This window comes from Camellia sinensis, chromosome 12 (assembly GCF_055761805.1).
Source record: "Camellia sinensis isolate YWXY chromosome 12, ASM5576180v1, whole genome shotgun sequence".
Classification (NCBI taxonomy): Eukaryota; Viridiplantae; Streptophyta; class Magnoliopsida; order Ericales; family Theaceae; genus Camellia; species Camellia sinensis.
In genome coordinates this window covers 115558590-115585602 of record NC_138972.1, presented here as the reverse complement: position 1 = coordinate 115585602, position 27013 = coordinate 115558590, and the positions used below count along the sequence as shown (strand labels likewise).

The 27013-nt window shown below is 39.8% G+C and overlaps 1 protein-coding gene across 1 annotated transcript; it reads right to left on the bottom strand.

Moving 5' to 3' along the window:
- Window positions 1-86: 86 nt before the first annotated feature.
- LOC114286560 (zinc finger (CCCH type) helicase family protein) lies at window positions 87-14067 on the bottom strand. Its single transcript, XM_028229736.2, has 14 exons — window positions 13655-14067; window positions 11944-12121; window positions 9577-9750; window positions 8024-8171; window positions 6734-7048; window positions 6041-6187; window positions 5787-5967; window positions 4231-4511; window positions 4014-4136; window positions 3788-3926; window positions 3448-3716; window positions 3144-3338; window positions 2202-2732; window positions 87-468 (listed from the first exon to the last, which is right to left on the bottom strand). Exons 1-14 carry the CDS (start codon window positions 13812-13814, stop codon window positions 253-255), a joined length of 3057 nt encoding a protein of 1018 aa, XP_028085537.2. The 5' UTR covers window positions 13815-14067; the 3' UTR covers window positions 87-252.
- Between the last annotated feature and the right edge of the window lie 12946 nt (window positions 14068-27013).

Here is a 27013-nt window from a genome sequence, read left to right as displayed (position 1 = left end):
CATATGAAAAGACAGAATCTGAAAATCAAACCAAAAAGCTTCTAAAATAATACTATACACACAAACACAATAAAACTAACATTATATTAGTCCCCGATAAAATTCAGATTATTTTCATAAAACCAATATCCTGTAACTGAATAAATTAGGCAAAGCTGAAGCAATCCTTAATCCATCTCTACATACTAATATATTGAATCCAGTAAATTACTGTGTACATACATACCGACACTGCAAAATGGTCTTCATGTTCTACTGGACATTGTATACACACTGGTGAGGGTAAGTTGCAGAGTTACCAAACTCAATGTCGGTGGAAAAATTCAGGTCAAAAACATAGGAGATAGGCTTTGATACCAGCATCGGCTTTTTAAGGGTCACTGTGTCGAACAACTTCCCAAAGCTTGACTCATCAAATGAGAACGATTCTCTAAGGAAAAAGAAGCTCTCCCTGCCCAACTTTTCCACCTGAAACATGTACACAATGCGCTTATCAATTTTTTTGACAGGCAGCAATAAAATAGAATTTATTAATGAAAATAAATATCACAAGAAAGAAGAAGAAAACAAGCACAACAAAAAAAAACAAAACAAAACAAAACAAAACAAAAGCAACAAAACAATGCGGCCTCAATATCTACACATCGCATACTACCTTCCAATCTCTAGAGATCAAGAAAAAATGAATCCCTTGAAAAGTGGAGGACACCAACGCCCAAAGAGATGACAAATAACAAACTATATCCTATAAAAAGAATCAACATCTTCCATCTTACAACATCTTCAATGCTAATAGGCATTTTACTTATCTAAATATTACTATCAACTATATATTTTATTTTTCCTATCAAACTTTTTATATTTCTACTCCAATCATGCTCTTTATTTTAACTATTCATTCAAATATTATTAAGTTTAAAGAATATCACATTAGCAACAAAGATGGAGAGAAATGATCATAATGATTAAATACATTTTGCCTAACCTTTGAAGACTAACTACATGTACCTAGAAAATGTAAGTTGAGCCAAAATGCCTAATCATATACCTAGTACATTAGAGTTGAAAAAAGTGAGTTGTACTAGGCATTATTATATAACTAGTAGGTTGGAGATGCTCTTAGCTCAAAAATCCTTGTGTTTTGCTCTAACCAAATAACTCAAAAAATAATGATAAATATATGGTGCCAGTGCCACAATACAATGCGCTTACCAACAAAATATGATTCGATCACTACAGGTTCTATACAATCTTCCCTTCCATACGTAGTTCACTAGTTGTCTTGTTCCCATTAGTTTAAGTGTGTCAATTCAAGGTCATCACATCGTGGCAACTATATGGTTTATGTAAACAAACAAGATTAAACCACAATAAGTCATAATAGCAGAGATTGCCATTATAAAGGCTGTTCTTGTAATTTTCTTTCTACCCTATAAAAAAAATACATAACTAAAGCAATAAAATAGAACACTGATTTCCAATTTTAATAGCACAATATAATGTATAGCAATTTAAAACTACTAATGCATCGCTGCAAATTTCAGGAGGCACAGTAACTGACTAACATATAGGGATAACAGGGAACAATCCAACCTACTTTACTAAGAGATGAACCACCCAGCAATCAGCTAACTATTTATTTACAAGTTCTCTCAAATCTGTTAACACCCCTTGAGCCATCCATAATTATCTCTGATGACAAAATTTAGGGTTGATTACTCTAATAGCCCATCAATTATTAGCACATATCATCTTACCCCCTCCATCTGTGAACTTGTATATTTTGACCTACTCAACTATAAAAACCGTACAAAAAAATGTACAAGTTCATAGATGGGGGTAAGGTGATATTAGCTAAAAATTGAGAGGATCTTGATGTAAATTGAAATTAACCCCAAAATTTAAAAAGCAGATTATAGTGTATGTTTTTCACACAGTTTCGCTACCAAAGGTAACCTGTTAACCTAACCATACTTTGAAGCAGTCACGTATTGGGATAGAGTTCATATATTATATCATCCAGTTAACTCTATTTCAGCGATCCTTAAATGGCAAAGGAATAAAAAAAAAAAGAAGAGGAAAGAAAGAAAGGGGGGGGGGGGGGGGGGGGGGGATGCGGCGAGGGAAAGAGAGATCCAAAGCAAGATCTGAATATGGAAAAACCCTCAAACTTTCCTTTTGACAAAAAGATTAACTATTACCTGTAATCGAGAAAACCGAATATTGTTCATGGTAAGGATTACTTGCACTTCATGCAACTCATCTGCCAATATCCGGATGGCCAGATACTTGAAAAAAGTTTGCAAAAGACTCTTCTGTTCTTCCAAGTTCTCATTGTCGCTATCGAATTTGGGAAACCATAAGACACACTTGACTTCACTCCATGGGATTGGGTTGTCCTCTGCTTTGGAGATAATTGTCTGGGAGGGGTGAGAAAGGCCCCAAAGAATTCTGACACCAGAGAGGGATGCATCAAGTGGGGAGCCAGCAGATAGAACTGTTGTGGATATTATCTTGGATGGATCGTAGTGGCGAGAGAGATGTGAGGAGAAATGAAAATCGGTGTCATCCAATAAAAGAATGCATCCATCATAAGATGTGGGAAACAATCTCAGAAGTGATGTGGCATCCACAGTTTCATCTTCCGGCAAGCATAAACTTGGTCGATAAGATGATGAAGTTGATGGACCCACATCATGAGAAAATTCACATTTATCTCCATTTCTACAACCCTGCAGATACATTTCTACAGCTATTAGTAACCATTATTGTCAAATTGTGAATCTTAAGATTCACTTCATTTAGCATAACATATAAGTGTTTAAAATAAAATAAATATCAATAAATAACTAAACTGTATAAATGTATATACATATAAAAGCACATATATCAATATAATTAGTTGACATCTTTTTTTATTTTATGAAAACACCACCATTTCATGCATTATGCAACTAGAATTGAATCATAATGAATTGTAGTGAATCGCAATTGAATCGTAAGACACAATTTAAGATTCAACTGTATGAATCAAATCATTTTGCTTGAAACTCGATTCGTAAGATTCTATCAACCATGTTAGAAACAACAGAAATTGCACAGCACAAAACTTCAAAGAAGCTCAGAGCCAGACAAGTAAATACCTTGAGAGAAAGGAAGAACTTGCAGACAGATCTTTTTGCTTGAAGTGAATGAGAAAATGAGCATTGGTTGCCCCTGTTGCACAGCCCTTTGACAAAAAATTTACATAGAGAAGGTTCCCAAGGGGCAGGAGGACCATCACCATTAGCGTATTTATATTCGTTGCCAGATATGTGTTCTGTACATTGAACTCTTACCTATCGAACATGATGAGCAAGTAGAAAGATCAATACAATATCTTTTTTGGGTGAATAATATCAATTCAATATCAAGAACGGTTTTTACATGGCAAAAAAAATGCAATACCTCTTTGATTATAGTTGCCAAATTTTCAGCCACCTCATGTGACAGAAAGTAACTAGAAGGAACGAATGGCACAGAATTACATTTCCTTTTTTCATTTGGAAGCTCAGAGTGCTCATCATCTGCAGCCATAGTGTCCGTATTTCCATTTTTCTGACATGTGAGAAGACATGTATGTTGAAACTCGTAAGGCTCATAATACAATGGTAGACCATCAGCTGTAGCCAGAAATTTGGGTCGAAAGCGGTGAACTGAATTTAGTATATCTTCATCTGCAGAAAAAGACACCGTGAGATAAAACTCAAATCATGGTTGCATATACATGAGATTGTTAAACCCATACATATTTCTGCGACATGGTTTAGTGATGGCTGAACGAGATTGTGGAAAGAACACCATTCTTCTTCAGGGACCAACACTAGTGCAGCTTTCATCTCATCAAAGTGTAGAAGTTGTTTCAGCTGATCAAGACGGAGCTTATCCTTTAAGAAGTAGACAAACGAATAAATTTTCGAATTCCATTGAGAAAGACAATCTTCCAGAAATTCAAGTGTAACAAACTACTTTACCTTGTAAACACGTTGCCAAAACTGAAATGCACAGAGGTTTGCCATAAATACCATTTCCTTTTTACCAGTTAGGGCAGTACTCTTATCATCTCCAGAATAATAGCAGTCAGTGTACTCTGCATACTGAAGAATATATGCAATTGATCAGAAAGACGAATTGTTTGAGTAATCAAATGAAATAATGAAATTTTGAAGCTTAACAATTTAATAAATATACCAAAATGTCCTGCGCAAAAGGACGTAGAATAGGTAAAGGCTGTGTATCCATCAATACACCAAGTAGAATGCCTTCACGTAACATTCCCATGTCTCCAAACTTCAATATAATCATGGAAGCATCAAATGACAATGAGAAACTGGCAAGCAATCGTCCATAGAATGTAGGCTCATACCGACCCCTATGAGATGTTTTCTCCAATGCATTGATGTGATCGAGCAAACTCAATGCATCTTCAACAATTTCTGGATCTGGAGGATCCATAGCCTTCTGCAACAAGACTACAATGACAAAATATCTCAATAATTAGGGGCCTTATTCATTCCCATGCAGACAATTACCACATACAGAGGCAATTAGCATAGCATAGCATAGCAGACAACAAACTTTCAATTTCTCCTAATCTTGCAACAAGAAGTTGTAACACAAACTTTCTAGCAAAGCCAGAGTATTCTTAAATCATGTTTACATCTTAGAACTTTCTAGCAAGGCCAGAGTAATCTTAAATCATGTTTACATCTTCTCACAAGATCTTAAAAACATCATTTTCACCTATTTCACTAACTTATACTTTCGAGAACCATTCCAGTTAGAACCCCAAAAGCGGGAGATTAACAAGATCAAAATAACTACCAAATAAATGTCACAGTAACTTGCAAAATTCCTTAAAGACAGTAGTTAGATATGCCAGGTTCAATATTATCATTCAAGTTAGGGCAACAATCTTGGGTGGGTTAAAAACCAGGCTTGAGCAGGTTGGCAATAGTGCAACCCAAGACTATCTCAGGTGCAAGGTGTGCTCTGAACACAAGTTCAAAATAAGTCCAGGTAGACAGATATGTGGTTGGCTGTGTTGTAATCAAATAATTACTTTTTTCCAAACATCATTCATGAATATTCTCTTTATGGATGCTGTGTTGTAATCAAATAATTACCTTTTTCCAAACATCATTCATGAATATTCTCTTTATGGATGCCTCCATCACCATGTTAACAGACCAAACTTCTTTGTATATAAGGCTATGTCAACTTACCAAACATGCCCAAGTGCACGTTTTGTATAATAAGATATCAAGAAAAATGACTTGACCAGCTTCCAAAATTAGAACAGAAAATAAAATATAGAGCAAAAGTTATGTAATGAAATGGACTTACATAGAATAGTGTAGTATTTACATAATTTCTACTTTGTTAAGAACTTGAGAGGTAATTGGAGTATCTATGGATCTAGATGGCAAAATTAGTGCAGACATCTCCATACTTGGAAGGTCACTTTCATCCGATGAATGTTTTAAATGCACAAAGGTAATTAAGTTGCATGCTATACAATATATCACAGACATCAAAAACTGAGGATTGGACAGTGGTCAGGTTGGGCTAAAGTTCCTATCTGCTACAACCTCTCAAAATCAAATGGATCAACTTTTCATCAATTCCTAACAAAAAAGAGAGTATCAAGTCTCATCTTCCATACCTACCCAATGTAATCATCCACGTACAAAGTGAAAATAGCTTCCAGCTATTCCTTCGACAAGCCAAAAAAAAAACCACCATACCTTTGGGATCATTAATGGCTTTAGATTCAGCGCAGCAAATCAGAAGCACTTGCTGTCTCAATGACAGTCTCAGTATCGTTGGGCACTCAAAATCTTGTAGCTCATTGAAGAATGACCTAGTAACCAAGCGATAAATTTGACCATCACAAGTCCGACCTGTTCTTCCCTTGCGCTGGTTAGCCTACAGCATATATCTTTGAAGTTATCACAACTGAAAAAAACTTCAAATTCAAACCAATTGGGTTCCAAAATACCTGAGATTTAGAAACCCAGACAAGCTCTGCAGATTCAGTCTTCCTATTACTGTCCCAGAGAACTTGTAAAGAACGGCATGAATCAATGACAAAGGCTACTTTGGGAATTGTAACAGAAGATTCTGCAATATTAGTGGCCAAAATTACCTGCACCATTAAGAACTTTGAAAAAACAGCCAAAACCACGCCACGATGTATAATTAATGCAAGAAGCCACCAATTCAGGAAGAATTAAAATCAATATAATGATTGACAGAAGAAGAAGAAGAAGAAGATTAAAACAGAGCTCTTTAAACACATTTAACAAATTCCAACACTTGTGATGGCTATATCCCTCAATCTCCTTCATATGATTTCTAAACTAGGTATATACAGCCCCCTTCCTCACTCAATCACGCACAAATCCCTTTAGTTCTTCACATGGAAATGAAATAGAATCAACAAAACTATGTCATACAAATTTTCTCAACCAAAAAAAAGGACTACCTTTCACAAAACAGGCAAAACATTTACCATTATTTCAATCAAAATTCAAAGAAAATCTATGTCAAGAAAGTTAAGTCGCCGTATACAGTATAAACATGTAGGGAAGTCATTGTGCAATAACAGATGCGGAAGCAAGAGGTAAAAATTCCCGCCCACACACCCCCGATAAAAAAAAGAAATGTAACTGAAAAGGAAAACATTTCTTACCTTACGACGGGATTTCCAAATTTTCATGGCCGTGAGAGCATGTTCAATGTCAATACTGCTATGTAAAATGTGAACTTTAAAAGAAACACTAAAAGGCTTCAGAAGGAACCATTGCCGCTCAAGTGCATAGTATGTTGGAAGAAAGACCAAAATGCTCTTTTCAATGTCTGGCTCATTTTTATGAATGTGCAACACCAAGTCGTGTATAAGTCTGTGCACTTCAGGCTTAATATCAGCATCAGCAACAACAAGGCTTGGCCCAGAACAATATTCCAAGGACGGAAGTTCTGAACTTATTCCGAGAAGTTCAGTTACCTGTTCAGCCAACACTTTATAAAAATCAAATATAGCTGAAAAGGTATGTAGTGCAACAACAAACTATGCTGGAAGTACATAATGCAGCTACAAATTAACATACAAGCTGTAAAGCCTAAAATTTATTTTCCAAATGTTAAAAGTATTGCAAAGAAATATTAGCATCTCCCCCCTTTGCTTGGTTCCATTTTTCCAAAAACACTTTTCAAAAAATTCTACTTTCTTGTTTTCCATGCTTTTTTGTTTTTACTGAATTTTTTTAATATTTTAAATAATATTTTTTACTTTTTAGACATGCCTAACATAAATATACTTAAAAAATAAAAAATTTGTGAAAAAAAACTTTTAAAAATTCACTAAATACCAAAAATACAAAAAAAATATATATGAGAATTCAGTACATTTTTTGTATTTTTATGTATTTATTAATTTTTTAAAATATTTTTTCACAATTTTTTTACTTTTCAGATAAGGTGCATCTAAAAAAGTTTTAAAAAAATGTTTAAAATTTTAAAAATATTCACTAAAAACAAAAAAAACGAAAACCGAAAAAATCAATTTTCAAAAAACTTAATCCAAAAAACTCAAACCAAACACACTGAATAAGAACCCAATAATATAAGTTGTTGATGGTAAATCGGCAGTGTGTATAACCCATAACAGTAGTACATATCTCCTTGATGAAATTGGGAATAACAGCAAGGCCACCGATGATGAATAATTTAACACAAATGGCCACAACTCACATGAAAAAAAAAGAAGAAGATAAAATCGTAACAGGAGTGTTTTCTCAAACAATGATGGATCCACCACGCCATGAAAAGATGTCCAGTAAAGCAATTAGATAAAGCGGACATCAAATTTACTTACCATAAAGGAAGAGCATAAATTATGTCTTGAAAGATGAAGTTACCAATAAACATGGTCAAGGATCATTCCAATCATGTTTGTTAAAGATTATATGAAACACGATACCTGTTCAAGGTATGACACTCTTCGCTGATAAATTGTCTGCTGACCAGAGCTGGGGATTGCAAGCACCTCTACTCTCTCACCCCTACCAAGATCCTTGAAGTAATCTCTGTATCTTGAAATATCAGCAGTAGCAGACATCAATACAACCCTGGAAAATTATAAAAATCTATCAGATCCTTCAGCAATATAACCCAGAAGCAGAGAAAAATATGGGCGGACATAGTTGGATTGGTTTTTTAAAAATCCCTTCATGCGCCTTTTTGGGTTTCTGATAACTTTCAAAGAATTTATATAAAATGAACTCCCAAAATCTATTACAAATAACACACTGGCCTACAATCTGCATCGTATTGCTTTATATTAAAAAGGAAAAGGAAAAAAAAAAAACTAATAGCCCACTTTTTCTTTTCTACATAGGGGGAGAATGATGTCATGTATGTGTGACTAGCTTGTTAAAAGAACATGACAGATGCATTTTTAATGATAATTAAAAAAGATTTGATTCGTTATTGGCTAATCTATGTAAACATTTAAACAATGGAAATCTATCGACGTATCTTTTTTTTGTAAGTAGATGATATATATAGGTATCCTAAGTTCAATTTGACCCAAAATTATTTGCTGCCTCCTATTTGTCTATGATCATTATGTTCGTATTCTAGCGTAAATACTCAAAATTATTCTTAGGCTTTTTTGAAATTTAAAAAAAAGAAAAAGATTAATAATTGTTAAAACCTCAGTTAAGGTTCCCTTCTCTTTTCTATTTTTCCTTCTTTCATTTTTGGTATGACCGACACAAATTAGCTAATATTCTATGGTATAACTTAAGATGAATTTGTTGGAGAAATTAATGACAGTTTCCTATTTTGAATAGAAATTAAACACATAATTGCAAAAATTTAAGCTTCATTCCAAAACTTTATGTTTTCATTTTGCCAATACACACCACTCATGCATGCAGTTGGGGAGTCATAAAATTTCATTTTGTGTGTTTTTAGCCCCACAAAATCCCATTGCTGGCTGGCGTGGTCATATTGGAAATCATTACTAAAGATCACAAATCATTACTTTACATTTCACTGCTTAAGATCATAAATCAATATTACTTTAGGGTTTTCATTTACAGATATATGATGAAATGGTGAGGAAGATGAAAACTTCAAAATTTAGAAAATTGTTGGCCATTTTCAGCTTAGGATTACGATGCAATTCTTTTCATAACTAGTGTACTTTCTTCAATATTTAGTCGATAAAAGAAAATTATAAAGACTTGTAGTATGACTACTAAAAGCACAAGTGATATATAAAACATGTAATTTCTCCTACTAATTTATTTTGAACCCAAGGGAATTCCTATGTCTGCCAAATCATCAACAATGGCCTGGGACTTTTACCAAGATGCATACACCATGTAAGAGGTTTACAAAGATGCATATAGCATGTAAGAGGTCGAGGAGTTGCTTATGAGTGGACAAAATACAAAGTCCAACAACCCATAAACAAAAATACCAACAGCAAAAATTAGAAGAAGTAGAAAGAGAAGATATGTGAACCTCAAATCATTGTTCTTCAGCAAAAACTGCTTTACACAAACGAGAACAAGATCAGACTCTACAGATCTTTCATGAACTTCATCAAGAATAATAGCCTTGTACTTGAGGGCATCCAACCCCTTCTCCCGCATTTCATCAAGCAAAACTCCAGCAGTTTTGAAGACAATCTTGGTTCTGTGACATTGTTTTGATATAATGTAGAGAAACCATAAGCAAATTGGTAAGAGAGAAAATGAAACAAGAAAAGAATCTCAAACAAAATTATTTCAAACTCGGAAGAGTATAATATAAGAATAAATATAAAGATTCAACAACTGTCGTCCATAACATCATAATTTAGTCAGATTATTGAAATCCTGCAAGTTGTATCAAGTGCAAATTTAATCCTACCAAATGTGTGAAGAAGAACAACTTGATTTAGACGGGTATAGTAAGCCAAAGATACATAAGCAAAATACTTGAAATAATATATCTAGGCAATTGACCAGTATAAGAAGCATGCTATTCGAGTCCAGTGGCAATATAACAAACTCTTTAACAGTTAAACCACCATATGCACAACCAAGTCAAATAAGCACAAGCTTTACAGCCCTCAGACCCCAACTACAGAGAGAGAGAAAGAGAGAGAGAGGAATAATGGGACCAAATTATAAAAAGTCCTCTGAAAAAATAAGAAGAAGAAGAAGAAGAAGAAGAAGAAGAAGAAGAAGAAGAAGAAGCTGATCTTAGCATTTGTTGTTATGGCATGCATGGACATGCAAACAAATTAAACACAATTCGGAGTACTGATGACAACCAAGCTGCAAGTCATAACGGAATTGGCCATCAACTATGCTTATGAACGTCCTTGCCACATCGGATCAGCGATAAACAAACATTTAATGTTTTTCAAAAGTTGTCAGAGAACCTAATGAGGAAGACCTTCACATATGATTCAGGCTTTGGAGGGTTGGATATGGCATTGAACATAACTATGCTGATGAGCGTCCTTGTTACATGGGAACAGCAATAAACAAACATTTTAATGTTTTTCAAAAGTTGCCATTGGTAAGGTTTTATAACTATAACTTTATTTACCTATATTTGCATTAATGATTAAGATAGTTGTCATTTGTCCCTCTAGCAAAGAATTTGAAAAGTATCTATGACCTCTTCTCATTTAAATAATGTTGAACTTGTCATTTTAGATAGAATGGAAACTCTCAGGGGCGGCCCATCCATTAGGCCAATTAGGTAACCGCCTAAAGCCCCATATTTGAGTAGGCTCCCAATTTTTTAAGACCCCTAATCGTATATACTGTTTTACTCCCACGCCAAAAATTTAAAAATAACATAAAATACATGGATGAGAAAGAGAAGGCAAACAACCAATAAATAAAGGGTAAATTACACTGATCTCCCCTGAGGTTTGAAAAAAATAAAGTAAGTTTTACTGTTTTAACATAATTACATTGACTTCTTTTTAAGTAAGATTAAATGGACCAAAACTAATCCAAATGGTGCAAAACAAAAACTAAACAACGCATTCATCCATGTCACTAACAACTTATTGATGAAAATGAGGCTAAGTGTTATATAAATTAAAATCTCAAGGGAGTTCACTGTCATTATATCAAAACTGTGGGACTTACTATATTTTCTCTAAACCCCAAGGGAGGTCAGTGTAATTTACCCATAAATAAAATTACCTCTGAAATAAAATCTTGTTGATCTTAGCATTTGTTGCCATCAACAAGTATGGACATCCAAACAAAAAAGACACAATTTAAAGTTCTGGCAACCATTCTACAAGTTATTTTCTATGGAAATTTGTCATCAAACATCTACTACATGGACACCCATCCTTTCTCCATGGGATGCAGCCATAAATGAAGCTTCCTTCAACAGGTCATTACGATTGTTAACCCTCTTGCAAATAAGTAAAAAAGTATATTGTAGATATATACAATAAATTACTAGCGGTGGGTGCAAACACAATGCCTTAGCATTTTTGCATCAAAACTTTTGATGATTTGATGAATGAGAAAGAGGAATTTGAAAATTGTTAGCAATTATCCTATTATAACCGTTGAGCAGATATTTTATGGGAAATCGTTGGAAAATTAATAACAAAAATAAAATGACAAAGCTTCAATATATGATTCGAGTTGTGTGCTAAATAGAATAGATTACAGTTGACTAAATTCCAAAAATGAAGGATAACCAACTCAATCAATGTCATACCAGCCACCATATTGATAATGGTGTAAATAGAGAAAATGGAAAAGAGAATATAGAAGCACTTACACATCTGATTAGTAACAATATGAAGCTCAAACCAAAGCATGGACTAAGATTCTCATCAGTAGATTGGCTAGGAGGATATACCTTGCTGATACGACCTTTGAATGACCAATATGGTAACCAACCTCACCCCCTACTTCACAGTTACGAGCTTTTGCCACCATTCTAGCAACAGCCACAACAGCAAATCTCCTTGGCTGTGTACATAATATGGGCTTCATGTTTTCTTCTAGGAGAAATTGTGGGACTTGTGAGCTCTTACCTTAATAAACAAACAACAATGAACCTTTAAAACCAACACAAAAAAAAAACTTTAGATTTTAAGTAAAATCCGTAGCATTAACAACTTGTATGATGACTTGTTGGAACCGTGAACATTTAAGTTATTAGGGAAAGTATCTTTCGTCTTCATTGTTTAAATCTTGGTGAACATGAATAAAATAACAACCAGGAGTCAACATTGATTTTTTAACTGCCGCAACAAGTTAAAACAGAGAAAGGTCTATTTAAAAAAAGTACATCCAAATTTCTTTTCTTTTCTTTTTTTTCTTTTTTCTTTTTTTTAAGATAATGAGGAACCTCTAATTACATCTAATTTTCTAAGGCACCTAAATATGCTTCATGCACATAATACACTATAAATTTATTAACAATTTAGTTAAATGCACGAGATTACATGCAATAATTTCCCAGCAGCTCCTGGCCTACGGAGAAGATTATACAACTAATCAATTTTGACAAATCAATGTAAAGACAACCTAAGCTAAGTTACTTCCAAGTTCCAGCCAGATACTGAGAAAAAAGATTTATGTAGCCGACCCCATGAGACTTAAGGCTTCATTTGGTTTGATTTGGTTTGAAAAGAAACTTTTAAAAGAAAATTTGATAAAAGGAATAGAACATAAAACTAGTCAGTTCGGTTGCCTGGACATCAAACTGGTCCCAACAAAACCAATAATCAACACAACCAGTAGTCAAAACAAATTTAAACAAACATATTTAAAGGGTTTTTTTTTTTTTTGGCTGCAGCTTAGACCAACTCCAACACTACTCTCCATTTTTCACTAGCTAAATTACAACCAAAAAAAAAAAAACATAGGCCCTTTATTTTACCTAAACACGTTTTTGCTCCAACACCTCTCTCTATTTTGCCTATTCATTGAAACACAGTTAAAACAGCCTCCAGGACTGATAGCTAGTTAGCTAGATTGTCAAAGGCAGTGAAATGGTGTGAGTCTAGCTACAATAACCAACCCATCTTGCTAAAGAGCCTGTTAAGTTGTTATTTTTTAGGCATATTTTTACATTTTTGTGAAAAAAATTCAACCTTTTTTAAGTCCCCAAAAAAAAAATGATACTTTAAATTTTTTTTAAAATAATAATAATTCAGGAAAGCCAAAAATAAACAAATTTTTTTAGGGTTTTTTATATACTACACTTGGGTTATTTCCGTCCTATTGACTTTTTAAAATATATATATAGATTTCCTAAGTAGACTTTAAAAAATAGACAAAATTTGACATTAATTTCTTTAATTTAAAAAATAAAAATAAAAAATCCAGTTATAAGCTGATTAAGCAATATTATTGAGACTTGTTTGTTGGAAAAACATCGGAGAATGCAGTTAGGTAAAATGCCCGGTTGTTTCATTGCTGTTTCTTGAATTATGAGTAGCAAGCAGCAACAAAACAGAGTGAAGTAATTGAGAGATACATGGCTATTCCAGAACTCAATATGGATCAAATTAAGTAGCAAAAAGAAGAAACTAAGAAAGAATTAAGGCATGAAGAGGTACCGCAGCCAGTTTCGCCGACGATAAGAGTGACGCGATTTTCCTGAATCTTCTCAACGATTTTGTGTCTGAGTCCCATTATTGGAAGATCGGAGAACTTCGGTGATGATGAAAACGGAGACGAATACGTCGAGTATGATGATGAAGTCGGAGACGACGCCATTGTCAATACCTCAAAACCCTTGCTCTCTCTCTCTCTCTCAATTTATAGTCTCTCCCGCTCCTTATTACAAGGAAAGAGAATAGAGAGACGAAAGAATGTTCTGGGAAAATACACACTCGCTAGATGTTCGCTCGCCCACACGAGTCTCTCTCCCTCTCTCTCTCTCTCTCTCTCTGTCTCCTCCCAAGTCCCTTTCTCTGTTGTGGACTTTGTTTGACTGCGATCTCAAATTTTTCATTAAATTTTTAAATTTGGTAAAAAAATCTACCTTTAATTACTTTAAAGATACTTTAACTCAGTATTAAATATTTCATTAGATTTAAAATTTCTCAAATCTTTTATTTATTTAAGAATCGATAATATTACATACATTAATTAATATATACATTAGTATACTAATTAGTATTATGATATTATTATTGATCACGTTTATTATACAAGTTACAAATATTTAAAATCATACAAATTATGTCACATCATCAATTACTATACTAATATATATATTAATTGATATATATAATATTATGTTTTAAGAATAAATAAGTTTTTTATCAAATTACAATTCATAATCATTAGAGTTATAGGTTGTATTGGATGATTTAAACTATTTTGGGGGTGTTTTTGAAAGATAGTTAAATGTTATTTTTTGGCTTTTTTTACTTTTTTTGTAAAAGAAGGAAATGGGTTAAAAAGTGAGAAGTGGCTTTTAACTCACTTTTTAAAATATTATTTTATTATGTATTTTGTGTATTTTATTTATAAATAAAAATTATATCAATTTGATAATTGTAAATTGTTTAATCTATTATTTTTATAATAAAAAATATATATGATTCGTTTTTTAAAAATACAATTGTCGTTCATTTTTTTTAATAAAAATATGATAAATTAAACAAATTATCATTATTAAATTGTCGTTTATTATTCTAGTGAAGAAAAATACGATAAATTTAAGCTCCGTTTGGGAAGTTAGTTTGGAGGCTTTTTTTGGCTAAAATAGTCACAAAAAATAAAATAGGTTTTTTAGCCCAATAAGACAAAACTTCACATCTAACCCATAATCATTACATTCTTTATCTCACAAAAAAATCAAAAAAAACTAAAAATCCTTCCCAAACTAGGCTTTTTAGCCTCAGGCTAAAATAATCAAAAAAGTAAAAAAGCCAACCCACTTCCCCAACGAGGCCTTAACAATTTATAATTATTAGATCAATATAATTTTTTTGTGAATAATATATATAAAGTTTCTAACAAAATAAATAGGTCAGATCATCGAGGTGGTGCCCATCCCAAACAATCCATTTCAGTCCAGATTTTGGATTGAAGATAATCCTCTTCCATATAAAATATCAATAACACAACAAATTCAGACTTACGAACTCATAATTTATCTAAAAAATAAATTAATGATTTAAATTTATTTTATCCATAAATTTTATATTTCATTAATTTAATTTTTACGGGGGTGTTTGGGAAGAGAAAAAAAAAAGCCAAATTTAGGCTAAAAATCACAAAAAGACAAAATAGGCTAAAATAGCTAATAAGACAAAATATCACATCAAACCCATAATCATTTCACTTTTTCTCTCACAAACATCACATCTAACCACAAAAAAATCCAATCATCTTCCAAAAACAAAAATTTTAACCTACTTAAAATAGCCAAAAACTAAAATAACCTACTAAAATAACCACTTTCCAAACGAGACCTAGATAACCACATTTCAAATAAATTATAGATTGATAAGGGGTTCATAACATTTTTGATAAATTATTATAGGGTAAAGGTACACGCGAGATGCATTGAAGCGTTTACTTTTTGCTTCCTTCGTCACCACGTTATGAGAAAGTGGGTCCCGAATGTTTTTGTTTTGTATTGGCTCCACCGAATTGCATCATTCGGAAAAAACTACGTAGGGCATAGGAATGAAGATAAATTTATTTATTTTTTATTTTTTTAGAAAATAAGATAAAGGTTGGTTTGGGAAGGGAAATTTTAATTTTTAATTAAAATATAAAATTAAATAAGTTAAATATTTGAAAATTATTTTTAAAAATTTTATAACAAAAAGTATATAAAATTAGACATAATGTAAATAAAATTTTGACTTTTTTATATTTTTTTTTACAACTTTTGCTTCTTTAGTTAATTTAACGTATTGCCAAATAATCCCTTAGCAAATGCTGTTTTACTTCTTTTTTTTTTAATTTTTCAATTTTTTTAGAATTCAAATTTTTGAGGTATTTTTAAATTATTAAGAAAAATTATTTTTCCAAATTATATTTTTAATAATAAATCATCATATTGTCCTTATAGTTACGTAGAGCCTTCTTGTAAACACAATGGACGTAGAGCCTTCTTGTAAACACAATGGAATTTCTTAAAGTATTTGTTATATCTACGGTGGTATGTGTGTATAAATTAAATGTGAAAATAAAATAAATAATAAATAAAATTGACATATATAAGTCCATAAAGGCTACGAATCACTATGAACAATCCAAGCCCATCACTTGGAGCCCAATGCATAACCCAGCTGGTGAGGTCCAGGACAGCTAGAGTCCAACATGGCATAAAGAACCAATGACATTCAGACACACAACAGGTGAAGGACGAGCCACATCAGCTGACAAAGATCTGCAAAGTTATTGCCACCTCACATCACCATTAATATAGCCCATCACAGCATTTATTACGACAACACCTCTCCGTCGGAATACGACCCCCTCACCCTGAACAAGGTAAGCTACAGCATAGACTTTCGGCGAAGAGGGCAGGTCGGAAGGAACAGCAAAATGATTACCAAAGGATATAAGCAAACGTTGAAGACAAGAAGAAGGTCAAACTTTTATATCTCTAATCTCTCCCTCTACACTCTGCTTCTCTTCCTAATTTGCTCGTCAAAGGGTTCACTGGAGGACTACCCCGTTCCCCGTTGAACTTGTTTACAAGTTATCCGGTGGGCTTGATCATTTGGACCTGGGCTTGAAGAGCTTGGACCAGTCCGATCCATTCACTGGGACAAACTGTATCATCAGTTGGCACCGTCTGTGGGAAGTGGTTCTTATCCGGATGCCAGTTGTGCTCATTGTCGCCGGAGACCCTGTCCTAACAACCTTTTCCTCCTGCCCATCCAAGTGTATGGTCACGACTAGATCCATGGCTTCTCACTATAATGCTGCCGACCATCAAACCGACCCTCCCAATCCAAACAACCCACCACAGTATATCATTGAGCTTACCAACAGCATTAACCGCTTGGCCGAACAAAACCAGGCCCTGATAAATGCTTTACTCCAAAGAAACCTTCCGATGCCTCCTCCACCACCTCCAGATATTCCACCCAACCAAGAAAGAGCCCCGAGCCATACTGTTCTGCAACCCTATCCACCCAACTTGGAGGGTTTGCAACCTCCTCCCCCGCACATAAATCTACCACATCTACCCTCACACCCTTCTGTCGTGGCACTAGCCCTTAAAGGGGAAGCCAGCAGCGTCCAGCCCCCATTGACTGACCATGGTGACCACATTCCCCTCTGGGATGCTGAACTCCGAGCAATGAAGCTCCAGCTCCAAGGGGTCATGCAGAACATTCAGCATAAACCCTCTACCACGGCAAGCTCACCATTTGTTGCCTCCATCTGGGACAAACCTCTGTCCGCCAAGTTCAAGATGCCCACCATTGACTCTTTTGATAGTACGACGGACCCAGTCGACCATCTGGAGACCTACCGTACCCTTATTATCCTCCATGCCTTCCCTGACGAGATCATGTGCCGGGTTTTTCCCGTGACACTGAAGGGGTCAGCTCGACTGTGGTTCAGCCAGTTACCAGCAGACTCTGTCTCCACTTTCCAGCATCTCAGCGACTCATTCCTTAGCCATTTCATTGGAGCCCAGCGCCAACACCGCCCTGCAACCCAACTCCTCAACATCTGTCAGACCGAGGGGGAGTCGCTGCGCAATTTCGTTACCCGCTTCAACACCGAAGCCCTGCAAGTAGCGGAAAACGATGACAAGGTCATCCTCACGACTTTCATGGCCAGGCTACGATCGTCCAATTTCTTCTTCTCCCTCTCAAAAAACCTCCCGACCTCCATGGCATCCCTACTCTTCAAAGTCTAGAAATACATGAATGCCGAAGATTCACTAGCCGCTCGGCATGATCCAATATCTAAAAACCCGACCCCCAGGGAAAAGAAAAAAGACTCAGAACCCAGAAACACCCAGTATAACAGCCAAACACCCCACTATACCGACCGACCTCCTCGCGCTGACCGGTCAGCTCCAGCCCGACCGCCCAGTCGGTTCGAGCGGTACATGTCCCTTAATTCTCCCATGGAACAAGTCCTCCACCGGATCCAACGGGACTATCCCCTCAAATGGCCCCTACCCTCACGGGCCCCTTCTAATCAGAAAGACCAGTCCAAATATTGTCGTTTCTATCAGGACCATGGCCATAACACTGATGACTGCATCAACCTCAATGATCAGGTCGAGACCCTCATTCGTCAAGGGCGTCTCAGCCGGTTCACAGACACCCGCCCACAGCAGAGGCAAAGAACCAAGCCCCTCAGAAACAACCGCCGGCGTACCCCACCCCGGCAGCCAGCCCAACCTAACCAAGGCCATGATCGCCCCCCACAACAGCCTCGGCCGCCAGGTAATCCCCCTCCGCCAGTTGGTGAAATCTGAGTCATTTCAGGTGGCCTTGCTTGTGGCGGACCATCCCGCTCCGCTCAGAGGGCAGAGCTCAGAAAGATAAGGCAAGGCTCGGACAGAGCAGTTGCCACGGTAGACCGACCCTCCAAACAGCCCAAGCAGTGGACAGAGCCCATCACCTTCATAGACGCTGACTGTACAGGCATCCACTATCCTCATGATGACCATCTCGCCATTTCTGCCCTCCTCTCCAACTATAAGGTCAGACAGGTTCTCATCGATAACGGCAGTTCTTCAGACATCATATTCCTCAACTGCTTCCGCCAGCTCAAGATTTGGGAGGAAAGCCCGTCTCCCCTCCAAACTCCTTTGGTCGGTTTCACTGGTGACCGGGTGACCTCCATCGGCTCCATCGATCTCCCCCTCACCATCGGCGAATACCTGCGATAGACTACCAAGTTGGTCACTTTCCTTGTGGTCGACTGTCCCTCTGCCTACAACATCATCCTTGGCCGCACCGCCCTCAACACTTTCCAAGCTATCACTTCAACCTACCACCTCGCCATAAAGTTCCCTACCGACCTGGGCGTCAAGACAGTAAGGGGAGAGCAGACTGTAGCCAGGGAATGTTATGTCGCCTCACTCAAGGAAATCAAGCTGAAGGAGGCCATGATCATTGAAGGACTTGACGTTTGAGATGAGGACGAGCTGGTTAGAGGAGAGCCGGTTGAGGAGATCGTTGAGGTTCCCATCGATCCTACTAACCCTATGAAGACTGCCAAGATCGGCAGCTAACTATCCCCCCAAGTTAAGGCCGACCTTACCGCCCTTTTGATCGAGCACAATGATGTATTTGCCTAGACCCATTCAGACATGCCGGGCATTAACCTCTCTTTCATAACTCACCACCTCAGCATCGAACCCCATTTCCGACCTTACCGCCAGAAGCAGCGCATCTTCCATCCAAAGCGCAATACACTTATAGCCGCAAAGGTTGACAAGCTCCTTGAAGCCCAATTCATCAAAAACGTTGATTACCCTAAATGGTTGTCAAACGTGGTCCTAGTCCACAAGAACAATGGCAAATAACGACTCTGTGTCGATTACTCTGACAGAAACCGAGCTTGTCCCAAAGACAGCTATCCTCTCCCCCGCATAGATCTGCTGCTCGACGCCACGGCCGGTCATCAAATGCTCAGCTTCATGAATGCTTTCTCTGGGTACAACCAAATCCTGATGCACCCATCTGATCGGGAACATACATCCTTCATTACCGACCGAAGTACCTACCACTACCGCGTGATGCCACTCGGACTGAAGAATGCTGGGGCTACCTACCAACGATTGGTCAATGTCGTTTTCCATCATCAGATAGGTCGGAATATGGAAGTCTATGTCGACGACATACTAGTCAAGAGCAAACTCTCTATTGATCATCTGTCCGACCTGCGAGAGACCTTCGCCACCCTACGCAAGTACCAAATAAAGCTCAACCCCGAGAAGTGCGCCTTCGACGTAGGATCTGGGAAGTTTCTGGATTTTATGGTCAGTCAGCTGGGCATTGAAGCTAACCGTGAAAAGATCAAGGCCTTGATTGAGATGCAGTCACCCAGAACGGTTAAGGAGGTTCAAAGGCTCACTGGCCGAGTTGCGGCCCTCAACCGCTTCATTTCTCGCGTAACAGATAAGTACCTACCATTCTTCAAAGTTCTTCGGCAAACTTTTGAATGGACAACTGAATCTAAAAAAGCTTTTCAGCAGTTGAAGCAGTTCATGGCAAATCCCTCCCTCCTTTCACAAGCAATTACGGACGAGCCTCTCTTCCTCTATTTAGCCGTCTCAAGCACTGCAGTTAGTTTAGCTCTTGTCAGGGAAGACGACTCTGTCCAATGGCCGGTTTACTACATCGGTCGGGCTCTCAGGGAAGCAGAGCAGAATTACCCGCTGTTAGAAAAATTGTCCTTGGCCTTGGTCACCGCTTCCAGACGGCTCCGTCTTTACTTCCAGGCCCATTCCATTGTGGTTCTCACCGACCAACCATTGAAGAAGGTCATGCAACAACCAGAACTTTCTGGCAGACTCATGCAGTGGTCAGTGAAACTCAGTCAGTTCGACATCTCCTACCGGCCTCGAACAGCAATTAAGGGACAGGCTGTCGCGGATTTCATCCTAGAATTCACTAATCCTACCCCAACCGCTGCGCCCCCACCCCCACCAACCCCTACCGAGCCAGAAGACCCGCATTCATGGAATCTCAACGTGGACGGATCATCCCGCAGGGAAGGTAGTGGGGCTGGCCTCATTCTCACCGCCCTTGAGGGCGGCTATTTCAAATGTGCTCTCCGTTTCTTGTTTAATGCCAGTAACAATGAGGCCGAATATGAAGCATTGATAGCAGGACTCCACCTCGCCAAGGACATTGGAGTCAGCCACATCCGGGTGTTCAGCGACTCCCAGCTCATCGTCGGCCAGATTACGGGGGAATTCGATGCCAAGGAGGACACAATGCGGGCTTACAGGGATATGGCCCTCCCTCTTGTTCGCCTCTTCAATACCTTCCACATCAAGCACATACCTCGGGCGGAACACTCCAAGGCAAACGAGATGGTTCAGTTGGCCTCTGCAGACCAGTCTGACCTCAGCCACGGTGTCCGCCTCGAATACCTAGCCCACCCGGCCATCTCACCCGACTTACAAGAAGTGCAGTTCCTCCAAAACGAACCCATCCCTTAGGCCTCCGACATCTTCCTATTTTTGACAACAGGGGAACTCCCAGATGACCAACAGCAGGCCGCCAAAGTCAGGGCCCGGTCGTCCAATTACATCCTGATCAGTGGCGTCTTATACAAACATGGTTTTTTACGCCCATACCTGCGATGCCTCAATTCGGCTCAAGCAACCTATGTAATGCGGGAAATCCATGAGAGAATTTGTGGTAATCATTCGGGCGGCAGGTCTCTGGCCCACAAAATACTCTGTACTGGTTATTTCTGGCCAACTCTCAATCAAGATGCGACTGATTTCGTGCTCAAATGTGATAAGTGTCAACGTTTTGTCAACATCCCCCATGCTCCTCCTACAGAGTTGATCACACTTTGCAGCCCTTATCCGTTCGCCAAATGGGGGATCGACTTGGTCGGTCCACTTCCCACCGGCCAAGGTCAGACCAAGTTTGCGATCGTCGCCATTGATTACTTCACCAAGTGGGTAGAGACAGAACCCCTTGCCACCATTACTGAGCGGAATACAATCAAGTTTATCTGGCAGTCGATCGTTTGCAGATTTGGCATCCCTCAGGCCATTGTCTCCGACAACGGCAAACAATTTGACAACGCCAAGTACAGGAAGTTCTGTGCCGACCTCCAGATTCAACCATGTTTCTCTTCCCCCGGTCATCCCCAGGCCAATGGCCAAGTCAAGATCACCAACCGTTCTCTCCTGAAGATCATCAAAACTAAGCTCGAAGCTGCTAAGGGACTTTGGGCTGAGGAACTACCGAATGTACTCTGGGCGTACCGAACTACAGCTCGGGCTCCCACTGGGGAAACCCCTTTCTGCTTAACATACGGCGTTGAGGCAGTTATTCCAGTAGAAATCGGTCTGCTTACTCGCAGGGTTTTACATCCAGATCCAGCACAAACCGAAGAGCTCTGTCGGGTAGACCTGGACCTAATCGAAGAACTCAAAGAGACCATCGCGATCAGACTGGCCTCATACCAACAGAAAATGAGAACACACTACAACCGGAAAGTCCAACCAAGGGAGTTCGCTGTAGGGGACCTTGTCTTGAGAGAAACAACTCTTGCCACCAAAAATCTGACTGAGGGTAAACTGGCAGCCAAATGGAAGGGACCTTACGTTGTGAAAGCCAAACCACGTTCGGGCACCTACCGACTTCAGGACTTGGAAGGTCGAGACCTCCTCCATCTATGGAACGCCGAACACCTAAAACGTTACTTTCAATAAGCTCTTACTTTTGTATCGCTCAGTTATTGTATTTTCTTTCCGACAAATTTACGCATTCTTGATATCTCCTTACGCAATGTAACTTTTTAATTAACTGGGTTACACTTCCCCTGCCATCAATTATATATCTCAGTTATCTGTATGGTGTCTCAATGACGTTTTGATTGCAGCACTCATGAAAAGTCTCAGCCAGACTGAGCATCATAAAGCCTCAGCCAGACTGAGCACTAAAAAGCCCACGCCAGACTGAGCATCATGAAGCCTCAGCCAGACTGAGCATCAAAAAGCCTCAGCCAGACTGAGCATCATAAAGCCTCAGCCAGACTGAGCATCAAAAAGCCTCAGCCAGACTGAGCATCATAAAGCCTCACCCAGACTGAGCATGAAGCACTCAGCCAGACCAAGCCTCAGCCAGCCTAAGCATAACAAGTCTCAGCCAGACCGAGCGCCACAATTTCAGGTTTAGACTGAGTTCCTTACGACGTCAGTGCATCATAGCTTAAGCCCCAACTAAGCACGCGTGCAGGGCTCGGTCAAAGCCATCTATGCAAACTTCATACTTGTGGAATTAGTAGACACACTTAGTCACAATTCCAGGTCCAAGTCTTTACACCACTCTTTGCTTAGTCAAATTCCAAAGACGTTCTTACACGTTTTTTTTACAAGTCAGGTTATTTTCTTCTCAATCAAACTCTTACAAGTCAGCATGTTCCCTTACAAGCCAAGCCTCACTCCAATAAACCACTAATCTACTTCAGCAGTGTGGCAAACAAAAACTTATAATTTTATTACATTTTAAATTTCACTCTGCATTGAGGAGTTCTTAACTTTACTGTGCATTGAGTCTTTATTACAAGTTCAATTTCACTTTGCATTGAGGAGTTCTTAACTTTACTCTGCATTGAGTCTTTATTACAAGTTCAATTTTACTCTGCATTGAGGAGTTCTTAACTTCACTCTGCATTGAGTTTTTATTACAACTTCAACTTCACTCTACACTGAGGAGTTCTTACATTTAGTTCTTATTACAAGTTTAACTTCACTTTGCACTTCACAATGAGTTATACACCTCATTCATTTCAGCTGTACAAGCACAGACAATCAAACGAAAACATAATCGCAATTTTATTTATTCAGAAATTTGTACATGAGTTCATTACAACCATTCAAAAAAAAAAAAAAAAACTCTCTTAAGTACAAACTTTCTTCACTTCACTCATTCCTCCTCACTGGAGACAAGGTCTTCTTCTTCAATACCCTCATCCATGGGGGTCTGGGCCACATCATCTTCACCAATTGTTACACTACTGAGGTCTAAGTCTGGGAACAGTTCTTCAGCCCTACGTTTGAACATTTTCCAGCCACTGTCCCAGAACTCAGCCATTTCGTGTTTATAGAAGTCTGACTGCTGGAAGCTCTCAATCACTTCCGCTTCAGTTTTGCCCCCAACGGTCGTCCTCGATGGGCCCGCCCCCCCAGACTCCTCCCCCGCCAAGCTGCTAGCGACCGCGGCATCCACTGCCATCTGAAACTCAGCAGACCCCTTAAATTGATCCACTGCTGCCACATACAGATCGGGGTAAGCCGCCCTTTCAGAAGCAGCCTTCGCCCTCTCTTCATCTAGCTCCTTCTGCAGGGTCGCCGTTTCAAAGGCTGCCTTAGCCCTCTCTTCCTCCCACTCCTTCTTCAGGGACGCCCTTTCGACAGTTGCCTTAGCTCTCTCTGCCTCCAACTCCTTCTGAAGGCTCTCCCTCTCTTCCAGTGCCTTTGCACGCTCGCCCTCTAGCTCCTTCTGCAGATCGCTAATTTTCACGTCTACTTCATCCTTCTGCCTGACCAGCTCTTCATTACTGCTCATCGCCTCTTCATGCCGTTCGACCACGACCGCGCAGGCTTTTTTGGCCTCATCCAACCTCTTCTGCTCGCCAGCCAGTTGGAACTCGAGCGACACAACCTGGCGGCGTGTGTTCTCCAGCTCCACCTTGACCGTTTGCAACTCAGCGTGGGCACTCTCCCAGTTTGCGCTCTCCTTCTTCAACCTTGCAAGTTGAGCCTTGGCCCCATCTGCCTGGAGCTTTGCAGCCCTAGCCTTCCTCAGCAGAGCCCCTGCTAAGGTGGTTACCTCCATTTGAGCGGAGCATAACCCCCTCAGTAGTTCAACCTCATTGAATCTGGCTGCTGAGCGCAAGGCTGCCTCTTCTACGATCCCCACAAGGCGGTCAGCCTCTGCCCTGGCTGGGCCTTCTTCTTCCTCCAACTGCCCAGCCACCGCACGAGCATGGTAGATCGCAGTAGTCAGACTGACTCCCCCTCCTTGGGGTGCAGGAGCCCCCTGGGGCTGTTCTTCCCCCCTTGGCTCAGGGCCAGTCGCCCCACCTTCTACTTGCACTTTAGGGGCGACCCTCACGACCCCCGCGGCGATCGCCGCCACTACTGGAACGACTTCCATACCCTCTGAGGCAATGTCCACCACTTTTGGGGCAATTACTCTTCCTGGGGTCTCCTTCACTTCTCCCCCTCTGCTTCCTTCGCCATACTGGTCTCTTCTGCCCTCACTTCCCTCTTCCTCTTATGGGCAGGCTCTTCTTCTTCACTCCTCTTCACTCTCATTTTCTTCTTCACTACGCCCAACACCTCCATCTCCTTCAAAGACCTCTCTTTCAAAGGATCTGTTGGGGGCGGTTGTGGTACAAATTCACCTAAGTTTTTCTCCCCCAAGGGTTTAGGGCGAGGACGGATCCGCTCCCTTGCAACTGGCATTGGCGGTCGGTCTTCCTAAGATTCTTTGAATTTTTTAGCTTTGGCAAGGATGGTCTGATCCTCCACCTCTTGAGCCTTCCTTCTAGCCTCCAACTCCGTTCGGTCGAGGTCCCCACTGCTCGGCTGTGGACCCAACCCCGCCTCAAACAAAGCCAACGGCTGAACGAGCTCGTCCCACCTGACCCCTTCCTTCTCCCTCCATTCCTTTACCCTCTTCACCCTCTCCTCTGCTGCTGCCCCCAACTTTGGCTCCACAGACTTGGTGGGCACTTTCCAAATGGTGTGCACTCCAACCCCTCCACTGGCAGACACATAGAACCACCGTGGTCTTCACCCCTTGATCGACAACGGCATCCCCGCCACCAGCCCTTTCCCTGCTGCTGCCTGCAGAGTGACCCAAGTCTCTTGCTGCCCTGGCGCCTTGTAACATGCGAAGAATTCGTTTACTGTCATGGCCGCCCCTTCGTTCGCCTTCGGCCACGCGCTTGTACAGGCCAGTAAGATCTTCCATGCATTGGGCATTAGTTGGCCTGGCGCTACCTCCACACGATTTAGGACATCTACTACCACTTGCGGTAGGGGCAGCCTCAGTCCTCCCTTCAATGCTTCCTCATAAAGGGCAAACTCCCCTAGCTTAGCGTCAGATGGCCTCTCCGTCGACGTTGACAACAATAACTCTATTTCAGCAGGCACCTGGTATTTTTCTCGCATAGCCTCCAAATACGTTGCACTAACCGTTGATCTATTTGCCTTTGTATACCAATGATATGGCTCTGTCTGGCTGATTGGCTTCGGCACTGCTATCATGGTGGAACCATGAGATCGTACCACCGACTCCCCTCCCCTCTCCATCTTATATTGCTGTGCCAACTCCACTGTATCATCATCACCAAGTGGATCCATCCTGACATTCGCAGTTTCCTCTTGGGCCATCTCTATGGTATGTCTGCGAATCGCTTCGGATGCAGGTACAAGGAAATTGAAAAAGTGTTGTAGAGGTGTATCATGAGCAACAAAGGAATTAACACTTGGAATGTTTTAATTTTTTGTAAACAAGTAGGTGAATCGAATGATGCCAAAAGCCCACGGTTTGCCCGTATTCCAAGGATCCCAATTAATTTTCGCCAGTTTGAAAACTTTTCAAATCATCTGCCAAAACTGTCTTTGCAACACCCATAATGACCTATCGTTTCATTTCTGATCTAGCGCCTAATCTCTCCCCCCCCCGGCGGGATGTTTCCACGTGTACGACCACGATCCACTGTCTCCTCCCCTCACCCTATCTTTTCCACTTCAAATCACCACGTGATACGCCGCCTCTCGAGCCCCACGCCCCTCCATCTCACCCTTCGCGGTCGGCCCTCCTCGCGGTTGACCCTCCCACTCGGCCAACCTCCGCGGTCGGCCCTCCTCATATTCGACCCTCCCACTCCGCCAACCTTTGCGGTCGGTCCTCCCATGATCGGCACTTCCACTCGGTCGCCCTGCACGGTCGGACCACCTCCCAGTCGGTTTAGCCCCTTGGTCACCCCTGCTGGTCGACCTCCATCCTGCCAATCCCTAACACCCTCATCTACTTCATTAATATTCCCTTCGTTGGACTAAAGCTGCATTCGGGAATGGGGGACTATTGACGTGTATAAGCCCATAAAGGCCACGAATCACTATGAATAATCCAAGCCCATCACTTGGAGCCCAATGCATAACCTAGCTGGTGAGGTCCAGAACAACTGGAGTCTAACATGGCATAAAGTACCAATGACATTCAGACACACGGCAGGTGAAGGACGAGCCACATTAACAGACAAAG

Excerpts from the sequence above, each read along its gene's own strand:
- LOC114286560 (XM_028229736.2), bottom strand. The coding sequence starts at position 13,814 with ATGGCGTCGTCTCCGACTTCATCATCATACTCGACGTATTCGTCTCCG. Across the intron at positions 9,751-11,943 it reads TCAAAGGTCGTATCAGCAAG|AACCAAGATTGTCTTCAAAA; the intron begins GTATATCCTCCT and ends ACAATGTCACAG. Across the intron at positions 8,172-9,576 it reads CTGAAGAACAATGATTTGAG|GGTTGTATTGATGTCTGCTA; the intron begins GTTCACATATCT and ends ATAATTTTCCAG.